Source organism: Mytilus galloprovincialis, chromosome 3 (assembly GCF_965363235.1).
Source record: "Mytilus galloprovincialis chromosome 3, xbMytGall1.hap1.1, whole genome shotgun sequence".
Lineage (NCBI taxonomy): Eukaryota > Metazoa > Mollusca > Bivalvia > Mytilida > Mytilidae > Mytilus > Mytilus galloprovincialis.
The window spans coordinates 66,227,428-66,244,652 of record NC_134840.1 but is presented as its reverse complement, the minus strand read 5'-3'; the positions used below and the strand labels follow the sequence as shown (position 1 = coordinate 66,244,652).

General features: G+C 30.8%; 1 protein-coding gene across 1 annotated transcript; it reads left to right on the top strand.

Annotated features, from left to right (window-relative positions):
• Window positions 1-551: 551 nt before the first annotated feature.
• On the top strand, window positions 552-16,101 carry LOC143068668 (uncharacterized). Its single transcript, XM_076242900.1, has 9 exons — window positions 552-688; window positions 4,334-4,447; window positions 5,697-5,855; window positions 6,285-6,475; window positions 8,582-8,681; window positions 10,169-10,269; window positions 10,798-10,964; window positions 14,004-14,144; window positions 14,797-16,101. The coding sequence occupies exons 1-9, from the start codon at window positions 611-613 to the stop codon at window positions 14,901-14,903; spliced, it is 1,158 nt and encodes a 385-aa protein (XP_076099015.1). The 5' UTR covers window positions 552-610; the 3' UTR covers window positions 14,904-16,101.
• Window positions 16,102-17,225: the final 1,124 nt, after the last annotated feature.

The window sequence follows — 17,225 nt, the reverse complement described above, 5'->3', positions numbered from 1 at the left end:
ATTTAGATATCTTGAATAATTTTGATCTGAGAAAAGCTATCACAAAATTCAGGATTTCATCTCATAGACTCAAAATTGAAACTGGGAGATATTCCAAATTAGAAGATCATCAAAGAATTTGTGTTAATTGCAATTTAAATAAAGTGGAAGATGAACTTCATTTTCTTATAGAATGTCCTGTATGCTCTAAGGATAGAGATCTGTTATTTGATCTGATATTTAAAGAATGTAAAATTGTTAACTCCTTAGATATGGTCAATAAATTTATTTGGTTATTAAACTGTGAGTCTATTAATATTTTGAAACAACTTGGCTATTTCTTATCAAAACACCTGACTTGAGTAAACGTTTATTATATAACACTGGAATACAGTTAGCAATATTTATAATGTCTAACTTTAGCATACTGTTTTGTAGTTCTGCTTTATTGTATTTGTAAATTGTAACTTTATATTGTCATATATGTATATGCACTATGCCCCTTGAGGGTACCTCTTATGGAAATAAAAGATATTCTATCCTATTCTATTCTATATGTTCAGACCAGCAGCATTTGCAAAAGTGATGTATACTGCCTAAAACAAAATAAACTGTACATCCAATTGGCACCATGGCTTCAGTTTTGACACCATTTTCACCACCAAACTGGTGTAACAGACTGTCACACATTCCTGAATATTTTGTGAGGGTAAGCATCTACAGTCAGATAGTACAAATTTTATGTACAGATATAAAAGTTTAAAAGATAACAAACACAAATCAAGGAGAGGCTTTTGCTGGTTAAGGACTAATGCTACATGTAGTCCAAATAATTATAACACAAGAATGATGTTCATTTAACCCAAAGTTTTTGACAGAAATGCATTGAACTCAAAAGTTGTCTATATCAATGCTATATATATATTGCTGCACACATGATGCTTTTTATCTTGTTTATCAGTATCAGATTATCTTATTTAAAAGTCTACATAACTGGTCTTGGACAATTTGAGTTTTAAACAAAGATATCTGTCTCAGCTCACTAATCAGTCACTTTTTATGCCCCACCTACGATAGTAGAGGGGCATTATGTTTTCTGGTCTGTGCGTCCGTTCGTCCGTCTGTTCGTTCGTTCGTTCGTTCGTTCGTTCGTCTGTTCGTTCGTCCGTCTGTCCCGCTTCAGGTTAAAGTTTTTGGTCAAGGTAGTTTTTGATGAAGTTGAAGTCCAATCAACTTGAAACTTAGTACACATGTTCCTTATGATATGATCTTTCTAATTTAAATGCCAAATTAGAGTTTTGACCCCAATTTTACGGTTCACTGATAGAAAATGATAGTGCAAATTTCAGGTTAAAGTTTTTGGCTTCAGGTTAAAGTTTTTGGTCAAGGTAGTTTTTGATGAAGTTGAAGTCCAATCAACTTGAAACTTAGTATACATGTGCCCTATGATATGATCTTTCTAATTTAAATGCCAAATTAGAGTTTTGACCCCAATTTTACGGTTCACTGAACATAGAAAATGATAGTGCAAATTTCAGGTTAAAGTTTTTGGCTTCAGGTTAAAGTTTTTGGTCAAGGTAGTTTTTGATGAAGTTGAAGTCCAATCAACTTGAAGCTTAGTATACATGTGCCCTATGATATGATCTTTCTAATGTAAATGCCAAATTAGAGTTTTGACCCCAATTTTACGGTTCACTGAACATAGAAAATGATAGTGCAAATTTCAGGTTAAAGTTTTTGGTCAAGGTAGTTTTTGATGAAGTTGAAGTCCAATCAACTTGAAACTTAGTATACATGTGCCCTATGATATGATCTTTCTAATTTAAATGCCAAATTAGAGTTTTGACCCCAATTTTACGGTTCACTGAACATAGAAAATGATAGTGCAAATTTCAGGTTAAAGTTTTTGGCTTCAGGTTAAAGTTTTTGGTCAAGGTAGTTTTTGATGAAGTTGAAGTCCAATCAACTTGAAACTTAGTATACATGTGCCCTATGATATGATCTTTCTAATTTAAATGCCAAATTAGAGTTTTGACCCCAATTTTACGGTTCACTGAACATAGAAAATGATAGTGCAAATTTCAGGTTAAAGTTTTTGGTCAAGGTAGTTTTTGATAAAGTAGAAGTCCAATCAACTTGAAACTTAGTATACATGTTCCCTTTGATAAGATCATTCTAATTTTAATGCCAAATTAGAGAATTTATTCCAATTTCACAGTCCTTTAAACATAGAAAATGATAGTGTGAGTGGGGCATCCGTGTACTGTGGACACATTCTTGTTAGTACATAAACTTCAATGTGTTGAGGCGGTCACTAAAAAGTAGAAGTAGAAGCCTTTGGCTTATTTAACGACCCGAGGATAACGGTATAAAGAAGAATCATCTTGTAGCAAAATATATAAGCTTTACGGAAGAGTTTATTCAACAAACAATTACAACACAAATTTTTAACAATGCAATTACAACACAATTTTTTAACAAGATCTTAACACACTTAAAAGGAGCATAAGCTACAATCTCAGCTTCAATATTATAATTTTTTTTATTAGATATGCCTATTTTTGTTTCAATAAAATTGAGAATGGAAATGAGGAATGTGCCAAAGAGACAACAACCCGACCATAGAAAAAACAACAGCAGAAGGTCACCAACAGGTCTTCAATGTAGCGAGAAATTCCCGCATCCGGAGGCGTCCTTCAGCTGGCCCCTAAACAAATATATCCTAGTTCAGTGATAATGAACGCCATACTAAATTAATTTCCAAATTGTACACAAGAAACTAAAATTAAAATAATACAAGACTAACAAAGGCCAGAGGCTCCTGACTTGGGACAGGCGCAAAAATGCGGCGGGGTTGAACATGTTTGTGAGATCTCAAACCTCCCCTATACCTCTAGCCAATGTAGAAAAGTAAAAGTATAAAAATACGCACATTAAAATTCAGTTCAAAAGAAGTCCGAGTCTGATGTAAGAAGATGTAACCAAAGAAAATAAACAAAATGACAATAATACATAAATAACAACAGACTACTAGCAGTTAACTGACATGCCAGCTCCAGACTTCAATTAAACTGACTGAAAGATTATAATTTCATCATATGAACATCAGGCACAATCCTTCCCGTTAGGGGTTTAGTATCACACCATCATAACATATATGAGAAGAACATAACCCGTGTCATGTCAACAACTGTTTTTTGAATAAATGTGTTTAGTTCCGATTCAAAGACCCTATAAGTGAATCAATATTAACGCCAAAAAATGCAATCTTTAATGACCTGACAACAGTATCGTAACTATATCCCTTCTTAATAAGTTTATTCAAAAGTTTTGTTAGTTTTTGAGGTGAATACTGACACCTTTGTGCTTTATAAAGAATATTTCCATAAAAAAATGGATGTGAAATACCTGAACGTATAAGAAGTCTGCATGTTGAGTTATATTTACGAATGATGTCCTTATACCGATGATAACATTTAGTAAATGTTTTGACTAGTTTGTGATATCGAAAACCCTGGTGTAATAATTTTTCAGTAATACATAAATTTCTCTCGTTAAAATCTAAAACATTGTTACATACACGAGCGAATCGTACAAGTTGAGATATATGAACACCGTAAGATGGTGACAAGGGAACGTCACCATCTAAAAATGTATAATTAACGATAGGAAATGAAAAATCATCTCCTTTATCATAAATTTTAGTATTCAGCTTTCCGTTAGTGATATAGATATCAAGATCGAGGAAAGGGCAGTGGTCATTGTTAGTATTAGCTTTATTTAAAGTAAGTTCAACAGGATACATTTCTTTAATATACATACTGAAGTCGTCATTATTGAGAGCCAAAATATCATCCAAATATCTAAAGTATTATTAAATTTGTTTATCAGATGTTGTTTCGATGGGTCTTTGCTTATTTTTGTCATAAATTGTAACTCATAGCAATACAAAAACAGGTCCGCAATAAGTGATGCACAGTTAGTCCCCATTGGAATTCCGATAATCTGAAGATATACGGAATCCCCAAGGCGAACAAAAATGTTATCTAGTAAAAATTCAAGGGCATATATAGTATCAAAGCATGTCCAATTGACATAGTTTTTTTGTATAAAAAGCAGAATATCAAAACATGTATATGTTAGAAGCAGTCAGTTTGGTTCAAAATCCAAATAAGCTAAAAAAAAAATGTTGTTGATGTATTATTTGCTTGCAAGTCTATAATTCAACTCATTTGAATTTGTATTAATATGTTCTTTAACTAATTGGATATGTATGTTTAGTATGGTATAAAAAATATAAATCTAGAATTTTGTTGAAAACACTTGACAAAAAGATGTCTTTTATTTTTTTAAGCTTGGTAATATGAATACTCCAATCCATGAGTGGAGACTTCCAAATGTACCAAGTGGTTTTAAAGTTTACATTAAGAGAGATGATATGACGGGGTCAACATTGTCAGGTAATAAGGTGTGTTGATATTGACAGGGTCAACATTGTCAGGTAATAAGGTGTGTTGATATTGTTACCTTTAAGCTTATCTGGACATTGAATTTTTGTCATATTTTGATAAAAAGTAAGGACATGTGGTCATGGTGGTATGATATTCAATGAAACAACATTCAACCTAAGACCAATTTACATGGATGGAAACACCTATCATTTGCTATACAGCTTTAAAAATTAGCAAATCCAATACTGTAAAGCAAGCTATATGATTACTAAACAAAATTGCATATCAAACAAGAAAAAAAATAGAAACAAATGCCAGATTTTTTAAAGCTGAATAACATTTAACTTTATTAGAAAAACATTTATGACAGAAGGGAACAATTTACAAATACAATTTATTTACTTTGGATAGAAATAAAAAGCATGTTGGGTTAATATGGTTTAAACATGTTTGTAAGTGGTAAATTCTCCTCCGAAATGGACAGTAGTGTAACAGCATTACATAACCAACTTTAAAAAACCAGTTGAAAATAGGCTCAATCATCAGATATGTATCATGTTATGGCAATAAGCACAAATAAAAATGAAAAAGTTTTTATTGATAATACCAGACACTTGACAATATCTGATATAGCAAATTCAAACAAAACCCAATCAATTTCATGAAATAAAAAAGAGAAGTAGTTAGAAATGAGCAAAACTAAAACCTTTGGAAATAATGCTTGAATATTTGGAATTCAGAAATTATTGCATGGTTTTTATTTATGCAAATAATGCAACTGGGTGAGCAGATGGTGAATATCGCAATAATTAGAACTCACATTTTGATATCTGATATAGATATTGCTATGCAGGTTTCACAATATCTAACATGCATTAATAAAATTGAGAACGGAAATGGGGAATGTGTCAAAGAGACAACAACCTAACCGTAGAACAGACAACAGCAGAAGGTCACCAATAGGTCTTCAATGCAGCGAGAAATTCTATCACCCGGAGGCGTCCTTCAGCTGGCCCCTAAACAAATATATATACGGTACTAGTTCAGTGATAATGAACGCCATACTCAACTACAAATTGTACACTAGAAACTAAAATTAAAAATAATACAAGACTAACAAAGGCTAAAGGCTCTTGACTTGGGACATTCTTTAAAAATTGCAATAAAAAATGCATGCAATTATTTCTGAATTTACAGCATATATCATGTATATTTTGAACATTAAATTTTTAGAGAGGTACTGAATTATCAATAGCTTCTTTCCAGGTCAGAAAACTTGAGTTTTTATTTGCTGATGCCATTGACCAAGGCTGTAAGAATGTAATCACTTATGGTGGTATTCAGTCTAATTTTGCCAGATCTACAGCAGTAGCTGCAGCACAGCTTGGGTTGAAGTGTCATCTTCTGTTAGGAAGTCCAGAAGTGGTAAGGTGATTGTATTTATAACTTATTTATAAAAAAAGAGGGGGATGACGGATTAATAGTGCTTAGAAAGAGGTACTGTCCTGTGTCTCTCAGCCTTCTTTGTGTTATATAAACCTATTTTCATTATTATGTTTGTAATTTGCTTTACAAAAGTTGGATATTTTTTTGACAGAAAAGGTTTAGATTGAATACAGATTAATAAAAATGATGAATGTAACTTTATAGAGACAATCAATATTTAGCTATAGATTTTATTTGATTTGATTAGTGAAATATCATTTGATCTTAATTGAAAATTTACAATTGTTCAAATTAAGTTGTTTGTTAAAATTTGCAATATTTTTTAACATCTCATATACCAACTATATGTTTGAAATGCTTTTACAAGAGAAGAATTAAACTAATTTTGTAAAGTTATTTCTTTGACAGCCTTATACAATGGAGTCAATAGAAACTAAGACTGGTAAACTTGAGTACAAAGATTGCAGTACCAATGTTACATTTGAAGGAAATGTTTTATTGGACAAAATGAGTGGTGCTAGTATGTATTTAGTACCAAAGACAAGCAGATATGTGAAAGACATAAAACCAAGGATGGAAAAACTAGCAGCACATATCAAGTAAGTTTTTACAGTGATACCTTTCCTGAAACCATAGACATTTATCTTTCCAGAGGTAAAAAAAAAATTATATCCATTTTATCTCATTTTTACATTAACTTCTATCGGAAAGTTTGAGGGTCATTGTTTTGTTGAAAAACACTACAATAATTTCTAGACTTATGGGCGGTATGGATGTGAAAATACAGACTTTTAAACAGAAAAATGGCAGATAAAACATGTGAAAAACAATTGCTGTGTTTGTATAAACCTTCTTGGAAGGCTATATTAATCTTCAGCTAACTAAATATAAATTTTATTGTACAAAAACTTTCATATTTAATATATTCATCATGGCCAAAATGTGAAACTAAACTTCTAACTGTGTACTGATGTTCTTTCTTGTGCAATCATCATCCACTTCCTCACACCTGGAACTAATGAAATTTGAAGTAGAGAAATTCATTGTGGTTTTTGACTCGCCTTGACGGAGTCAAAAAGCAAGGCATTGGTATGCTGTTTCCGGTGTCAGCGGCTGCGGCGACGGTGGCGTCAACAATGTATTAGTTTGTGATTAGGTCTAGTTTATGGTGAACCACAAGTAGTAGGTCAATTATATTTAGTATGCAGTAGTATAAGCATTGGCACATCTCATTTCCATGGAGATTATTTGGCCCTGCCCCCTCAGTCATGGTCTATTAACTTCACAATTTTTTCTTATCTTACATTTATTAGTTTGTGATTAGGTCAGTTTATGGGGAACCACAAGTGGTAGGTCAATGATATTTGGTATGCAGTTGTGTAAGCATCGGCATATCTCATTTCCATGGAGATAATTCAGCTCCGCCCTCTAAGTCATGGTCTATTGACTTTGAAACTTTTTCTTATTTTACATGTATTAGTTTGTGATTAGGTTAGTTAATGGGGAACCACAAGTGGTAGGTCAATGATATTTGGTTTATAGTTGTGTAAGCATCGGCATATCTCACTTCCATGAAGATAATTTGGCTCCGCCCCCATAGTCATGGTCTATTGACTTTGAATTTCTTTCTGAGTTATCATGTATTTGTTTGTGATTAGGTCAATTCAAGGGGAACCATTCGTGGAAGGCAAATGTTAATTGGTATTCAGTTGTATAAGCATTAGATAAGTTTCAAAGTCATTACATTTTGACTGAGAGTTGAGGCCAAATATTCTCCATGGAAATGAGATGTGCCATCTCATTTCCATGGAGATAAGGCACATCTCATTTCCATGGAGAATATTTGGCCTCATCCCTCAGTCAAAGTGTAATGACTTTGAAACTTATCTAAGTTTACATGTATTAGTTTGTGATTATATCACTTTAAGATGAACTGCTAATGTTAAGTCAATGAAATTTGGTATACAAATTTATTGGCATTTGCAAGTATTGTTTCCATGGAGATTATATAGCCCTACCCCCTCTTATTGACTTTGAAACTTTTCTATAGTTTATTAGTAAATGTTTGTATTTAGATTTGGAATCGACTTATAATAAGTCAATGATAATGATGGTCTTTAGTATGCAGTTGTATAAGCATTGGCACATCTCATTTGCATGGAGAATGTTTTGCCAAGTAACTGATTCATGGTTCATTGACTTTGAATACTGTCATAACTTGTGTAAGGTGTTAAAGTATTGCTAATTTGATTTCAACATTTGCATAATCAAAATTACTAAAAGGCGAGACATATCTCTGTGATAACAGTTTATTATTTTAAACATGTCACTAGCACTTGTCTCTAAAAACAAATTTCCTATATATCGTAATATATGGTGTAAAGGATTTTTTTGCAGAGACAAGTGCATGTGCAACATTTGTACAAACAGATTATTATTATACATGCTATATGTGTATATATCACACAGAAAACTAAATGTGGAAATTATGTTTTGAGTTATTTCCCATTGATAATTATTTTATTTTATAGGAATGAAAAAGGAGAATATTTTTTTAGAGACAAGTGCCTGTGAAACATTTGTACAAAACGATTAGTATTATACATGGTATATGTGTATATATGTATCAAACTGAAAACTAACAACTATAAATAAGGAAATTTTGATTGGAGTTATCTCCCATTGACAGTTATTTTATTCTATAGGAATGAAACAGGTGAAGATTCTTACTTGTTACCGATTGGTGGATTTAATGTTGTTGGATTATATGGTTATCTTACAGCATTCCAAGAAATGATTTCTCAGGTATTCAGAGATGCATAAATATATGTTCACAATTTCTATCAAAGAATTGGTTTTAAGCATATGCATATGGTACTCGATGATTTTATATTTAATACTGTTTCAACTTTGAACATATACCATTAATTATCTTTTTGATATAGTCTAGTCCTTCATAGTTTTCCAGTTTTAGAAAAGCTGTGAGAAAATAACTATATGTCAGTCGCTTGAGTGAGAGTATAAAATAAGATTGATTTTTGTTTGTGTATTAAGGTAGCACAATACAAAGATTTTTTTACTTCCGATCACTAACCTTTGAAATGCTGTAACTTTCTTAGGAATGCATAGAAAATAATAAAAGAGGTATATATAGATAGATAAAAGATAAATCTTTTACATGAATGCAATATTTTTATTATGCAATCATTATGTAATCAATTATTATGTAATTAGTGGCAAAATCTGGGTAAGTTCACTTGAATGAATTTAGCTCTATCATCTCTTTAACTATACAGAAAATTTTAACGAAACCTTAATCAACACATCATGGGCTTCAAAAGGGTGTCTCAGATTGTCTCTATGGTATTCCATTCTCTCATAAATCTCTAATTAGTGTAAACATCCTAACCACATAAAAGAAGATAATGTTTGATTAGGTGTAAAATTTGTTCTATACATTCTATCTGAAATCTGAGACACCCTTTTGTAGATAATGGCCATAGGAACAACATATAATAAAATCAACCCTCTAGGGATACCTATGCAGAAGCTAATTTCATTTAAAAGTGGAAATTTGGTGAAAAATATTTTAGACACAGTTAACATTATAATTGGTTACATAATTGTTGCATAATACTAACATTGCATTAATTGGAAAGAGTAATCTGTTAGCTATCCAAAACTACCACTTTTATAAATTTTCAAGCATTATTAAGAAAGTTACAGCATTTTAAAACTTGGGAGTTGGAGTTATAAAATCTTTGTATTGTGCTACCTTAAACGCCACTTTTAATCACCATTTTTGGGCTATTTCTTGGAGACCATTTTTATTGGTTGAGGAAACCGGAATGCCGGGAAAAACCACCAACCTTGATAGGAAAACTTACATTCCCAGTCCATTAAGATTGGAGTCAAGTGCACCAACACTAGTTGGGTTCGAACTCGCAACCTCAGTGTTGACTGGCTAGTGATTACAGCAGTAACTACTTTGACCACTTGGCCATAAAAGCCCCTATAAATAAGGAGATGTGTTATGATTGCCAATGAGATAACTATTCACTAGGAATCAAATGACGTAAATGTTAGCAACTATATTTCGCTGTACACCCTTCAACTATGAGAGACAATTATCAGTTCCAGACTTAAGGATGAAATAAAAGCATATAATGTATTGTCAACACTTTTTAAAATGCTTATTTTTTTTTAAATCAACATGCAGTGTTTGTATTTGATTTATATTTTATATGAAAATAAATGAATTCTGTCTTATTGGTAATATTAACAATTCTAAGGGACTTTTAGAAGATTTTGATGATATTGTGTTTGCCTGTGGAAGTGGTGGAACAGCAGCAGGACTTTCTATAGCTAACTATCTAAACCAATCAAAACTCAGGTATTGTTATATTAAACTGCTTAAATCATTAAATTTTAACTTATTGAGGATAGATATGATACATAATGTAAATGAGGATAGGTTCTGTCATTGCAACGTAAAAGTTGTAGTAACTGTTATTTGACTGTGGAATCCCTATTCAATTTTATTTGTAGAGAAATATGAAACTTTTAGAATTTTATAATAAAAGGTCTGTCCAGTACAGCAAAAATAAGAAAATCAGTTGATGTGAGATGATCAATGAAAATCTGTTTATCTCTCTTTTGAAAGAAGGACAAAAGATACCAGAGGGACAGTCAAATTTTGGCTTAATGATGATGTTGATGTTTACCTTAAAAACGGCACATGCGCCCTTAGTTTCTAGTGTTGATTTTTCATATCACTCTACTGTTCTGAGCAGGAAATAATCAGTCAGTAAGATAAAAGGAAAATTTCGTAAAATAGAGATCAACGTATATTTTAACAAATCAAGTTTTTATCAATTTGTTATATTTATCTTTAGTTACCCAAACTTTTTTTTTGATACAGAATCCATGCAATAACTATTTCCGATAACAAGCAATCAATTATTAATCTCACCAACGACGCATTAAAAGAAGTAGGACTTGGTGATTCAGTTTGTGCCGATGACATAATAGATATTGTTGATGGTTACATAGGACTTGGGTATGGCTTATCTACTCCTGAAGAACAAGGTTTGTTAATAAAATAAAAATATATATTGAGGGACATATTTTCAGTTTGTAGTTGTATACCAAGTGTCAAATGTCTTTATTCCTAAATAGAATAAAAATATTGAAACCAGTTACTTGCTTAAACACTGATTGTCATTTTACTTATATTAAGGCTTTTCCAGAATTAATTGAATGGGAAAGTTTGAAGGGACTTTAATTAAAATTAGATGGGTGGTGGCTATTTTAAATGGATAGCCTTAACAATTATATGAAATAATCAATTAAATTTATTTTTATGCATTGCGGAGTTAAATAAAAAGTTATTACCAGGAAAAGTACTCATAAGTCATGAAAAATTCAGTATAACTTCAAACAATTTTTATCATCAGATTCGTTAAAAGAGGCCTTAAAACTTTACTCTATTTTTAAAAAGTTTAGGAAGTATAAAAAAATCCTCTGTCTAAAACACTTGTTCATAGATATCTTGTAAAAATTAGGAAAGATGGAAAGTTACTGATAATAAGTTTAAAATACTTTTTTGAACTGCATACTTAAGAAAAATAATCGTTCATAGTCCGGAAGTTTTTTTTCTCAAGCTTACTTTATTTTCAACACTTCTCAATAGTGCAGAGAGAGCAACTCAATCTAAAAGGAGCTTATCACTTTATTTGTTTAATTTATAGCTAAAATTATATTGAAATTAGCAGATAAAAAAAGTACTAAACACTTGTTTATAGTGCTTAAGGAAGAAGATTAACTGTTTTGAAATTTTGCACTGAAGTAAACTCTATTTAAACACATTACTAATAATTTGCGTCAAAATATATTTGAGTCTTCATCTTCATACATCTTCAATTTTTATTTTCTCATATGACACACAATATAGATACTTATTGCAGTAAATAGAATCTTTTTTAGTAGAACAAGTAAAACAAGAACCTTTAACCATTTCGTTTCATGTTGAACATCATACTATGAAAGTACTTTTATTTGTGGTTATCAATTTTTATGGTTTGAGCAAAATGTGGTGGGTTTCTAAAATTGTGGTTTTAAGTTTTCTGAGAAAAAAAATCAGAAATGGAAAAGGAACACTTCATCATTGCATATCATCAATCATCGAGTGTCTGACTTTCATTCATCAAAAATAATTTTTCATGATAAAAAAAGTCGTACAATTTAGGTTTTTTAAAGTAAAATATGTAAAATTCTTGTTGCATATTTAGTTCACAATCCCATCCATGAAAACTGGGAAAATAGGCCCCCCCCAAAAACAAAGAATAATCTAGTGCTGAAATTTGATGAATATAAAAAAAAAAAATGGACACAAGATATATAGAATAGAGTATAATGGAGATTAAATATAAAAAAATAGAGAAAATTACTTAAAATTTTAACGAATACAGAAATGAAGGATCATCATCAAGACCCTCACTGTAACTGCAACCTGTCAATGGTTTGTCCCCCAAAAAAATCAAGTGAAAAATTTGAATCTTGTAAATAATCATAAAAAAATTATGTTGTTTAACGACCTTACGTTATGATTTGTGGGACATTGCAAATAAGGTGTTCATTTTCTTTTACTTGTACGTCTTTCGTTACTGACAACTTTAAATAAAAAAAAATTATTCAATTATTGCTTTAGGAAATTATCTGATTCATCTATGCTCACACATTGTCTCAATTGGAGGAAATTGCAAAATGAACACTTTAAATATTGCACACTTGTAATCAGAAGTGATGACACTTATTAAATTGAGTTTGAAAAATCAGCAGATAATTGGGGCGAAGGACATTTTAGCAATTATTTTAAAACTACTAGAGGACATTTTAGCGCCGACATTAGAGCCCATTTTAGCGCGGGTTTAATCCATTCACCTGTATTATCGATAGCCCATTTTACCGAAAACTTACATTGTTGAATAAATGCTTGCTTCACTATAACCATGAACAGTAGTTTATTCTGGTTTAATATTTAAGTTGTTTATATGTTCATCATGGATCAAGAGATGTGTCGAATTTGCAGATTATCTAACCGAATACTATTACTATGTAACTAAAGGTTCTATGTTCCCACTTGAGCTTTGGGCAGAAGTTCCGTGTAATTCAAAGCGAACAAATAATGGTTCAGAGTCTTTCCATGTCCATTATAATGAGCAATTTTATAGTTGTCACCCAGCTATTTATGTTTTTCTGTATTCTATTATCAAATTGCAAACAACATATATAAAAATATGAGGTATAGACGAATGTGCACCACAATCTAGACAAGAGAAAGAACAGTTTGTAATGCAAATCAACAGTATTGTGCAGGGGGTATATCCAGAGCCCATTACATACCTTCTCTATGATATGAATTCCAAGCCAGAACAGACTGTTATCAATTTATTTTAACCTTTTAGACTTTTAGACTTTTAGTGCTGTATTTAATCTGGAATATAAATTTTAGAAAAGAAAGGACTTTAACATTTGAATTAATCTTTTAGACTTTAAGTGGTGTATTTTAATGGACATGTCTTGATTCTATTAAAGTCTTTTATTTATTATATATCATTTATTAAAATATTTCGTCAAAATGGGCATTGACAATTTAATTTTTTTGCAAAAATGGGTTAAAAATCTGGTGCTAAAAAGCGTTTTACTTTGGTGTTAAAACGTCCATTTTTTTTCCGCTAAAATGTCCTATCAATGCGCTAAAATGTCCTCTGCCGGATAAATGATCATCAAAGGTGTTAATTTGGCCATAAGCTTGTCACTTCAAGAAAACAATAACGTAAAAAAATGGTACAGATGTACTTTCAATTTTTTAATTAATTCATTTGAAATAAAATAGTAATAAAGCTTAATACAATTTTTTATGTATGACAATTACGAAGATGGAAAATGAACACTTCATCATCACATATCATCAATCATTGGACGTCTACTTTCATTCATCAAAACTAAATGTTATGAGAATTAAAAATCTGGTCTACAGTTTTATAATTAGTTCAGAAAGCCATTCACAAAACCATGAAAAGCAGTAGCCCAAGAATGTAATTTAATAGTATTTTTTTTTTTTAGAATTTATACAGTCCGTGAGTAGAAGTACTGGTATTATATTAGATCCTTGTTACACTGGTAAAGGAGCAAATGGGCTAGTGCAAGAACTTTCATCAAATCCAGATAGGTTCCAAGGAAACAGAATTTTATTCATACATACAGGTAAATACATGAAACCAATTTCCCCAAACAATAACAAACATCTAGAAATGAGGACAACTTCCTGACTGGCTTATTTGAACTAAAACTTTTTAAAAATTGATAAAGTGAATCATTTGGTGATATAGGTATATAGTCTATACATTTATAAGGCTATATGATGTTAGCAGATCTTTAGTGTATGTGTTTGTACCTAAGATCTTCAGCATCTTATTTAACCAATTTCACTTTGGCATATAGATAACTCTTTATAGATTTGTTCAGTCTTAAATACCTTTCTGGATTTACCTTCGGCTTCATCAGGAACATTCAATGCTAGGGCTGTTAAGCTATGCAAACAATTTAGGAGCTGTTTGACCAAAAGGAACCTTTATTAAGATTAGTAAAAGCAATCTTTGGTAAATTTTTCTGCTGAGAGTTGGAACCTTAGTTTTCTAATAATCTATTTAGTTCTTCAGACTTTCATTTACTGCTGAGTAAAATCAAATTTAGAGTGGTTTATATTAAAAAAAGCTCTTGTCCCATAAAACATAACGTTATGAAACTTCCTCACGTTATTGCTGTGAACTCAATTTGTATATACTAACAGGTATTCTAACTGACTTATGAAATAATGCAAATTTGATTATCAATTAAAACCAAAAGTTTTTTACAGGTGGAATTTTTGGTTTATTTGATGGAAAGATGGATTCCTATTTAAAGCAGAGAAAACACCCAGAACCTGTGGTATTATGGAAAGAACTGGAAGACTTGTTGATATAGATTCATAAAAAAATATTAGATACCGGTATTATAAAACAATTTGATTATGTGTTGATTACTGTGATAATTATTAATGATTGATATTACATATTGATATTTTATTTTCTGGATTGCTTTGGCTTTTGCAATGTCTTTATCAGATTTTGTGTGTAGAACTTTATGTCATTTCAAATGCCTGACATAAATGCATTATTTAAAAGTTTGATGAATGTACTGTCATAAGCTAAGGTAAAGATGTTAGGTTAGATTGATTGATTGTTGTTTAACACCACTTTCAGCACTTCTGGCTATTTCATGGAGGTCAGTTTTATTGGTGGCGGAAGTTGGACAAAACCATCCCAATTTAATAAGATTAGAGTCAATAAATTTGTGTGGTATTCAGGCACACAACTCAGTGCATTAATTGTTATTGGGAATGCTGACTGATTGATGTATAATAAGTGAAAATTATTAAAACCAAAGAATTATTAATAAGAAAAGTATCCATGAATAAGGAGAAAAGTTTGAGATGACAAAGTTTAAAACGACAAATTTTGTTCCTTAATTTGACTAATATTTTGAGAATCCTGTAGAAAATACCACAATCTATTAGTTTTAGCTACATTTCAGGTTTGTCAAAGATTATTGTGGTCATTTCAAAGATAAATATCTTGATGGTTGATGATTGTTATATATTGTATCACTGAAAATAGGTTTCATTGAGATGAGAGTTCATATTTTTTTTATGAAAATGATATAAGGATCATAGTCTATTTCATTCTTTATATGTACAACTATATGTCAAGATTGTTTTGAATAATTCTATGTTACCAAAACTTGTACAAAAATTTGTGTTGCTTCATAATTCTACATAAGTTTACTTTGTTTATGTTATTAGTTAAGAACTAATTTGACTTTGCAAAGCATTCAATTTAACGTCTATGAAATATTTACTGTTGTTTTTTTACAGCAGTTAAATGAAATCTTGTCAAATAAACTCGTAAATTTTAGTAACTGAGTATTGTTTTGCATATTTTACCTCTTAAAATAGGTTTTGCATAAATCTTTGAGATAACTGAATGTATAAGATGCAATAATATGAACTATGTAACCTTTGACAATTAAGTGCAGAGATATAGATACTGTATAAGCAAAATGTTATAAGTTTTGTTAATGATTATTATCTGTTTATACTGAAATAAAATTATAGAAATGATATGGCAACACAAACTTTAATTACAATTTAATTACCTTTTTTTCTGAACCAAACACATGCATCATGATTTCGATGTTTCATGTCAGTGTCAATGTAAATAAAAAAAAAGAACTTCAAAAGCCTCAAATCTAGAATATTAAAGTTAATTTGTTGCCCAAATTTTGCTGTGGCTTTTGTTTTTCATTTGTTTTTAGTTTTTTCTTTAGTGTTGACTTGTATCGTTTGTTTGTCTTTTTGTTGTCCATGGTATTTTTGGTCTTTCTTTGACTTTTGATTCTTGATTCCTTTTTTTGTATGTTCCCTTTTTTACAAATATATTCCATTTTTCCATTAAAGTCAATGTTACTATCCTTAGAATTTATAAATGGATTTGGAAACTCTTCTTGTAAGGGCTTTTCTGTCCTGCACCATTGATTTTAAGTGGGTATTTGTTTACCCCTACTTTGGAGGTTGGTGTAAAGTGTTTTACCCTTGTCTGTTTGGCCATCAGGTCCTTATATCTGTCTGTCTCATGATACTACTGTCACATTCTTCATGTGAACATCAAATCAGAGCTGTATAAATTTATAACCAGGTTTCATGTGGGCATGCTTTGCTGTATAAAGCTTTTCATATTTATCTCTTGATCAACTTCTTACTTATCAAATGTATTCATGCCCCTAGTTGCAATGGTTGTCACTTTTTTCTCTGGAACTATAATCAGTGAGTTACGTCTTTCAATTGGATATTACATGGATTTTGCTTTAAAATGTTGTATTTACCTTTTAAGCCATTTATTTAAATTTGAATAGCACAGATTGTGTAAAAAGGTTTTGATATATCCTCTTTTACTTTATATGATAGATATGAATAAGTTCAAACTTGACATCTGTCAGGTTGTTTCTTGATTGCATAGCATGTTACTATAAATACCCAATAAAAAAAGGAATGTGGTACATTCAGACAATCAAGCCACAAAAGAGAAACATTTGACTAAGAGTGAATTTAATTTATCATAAATCCCTGATAACTTCTTTGAACAATCAGCAAAAAAAAAAAAAAAAAAACGAACCTAGCTTTCAAGCATAGAATTCCAAAATTATATAGACCTCTGTACGAAAAACTTCATATATTACCTGTTGTTCTGT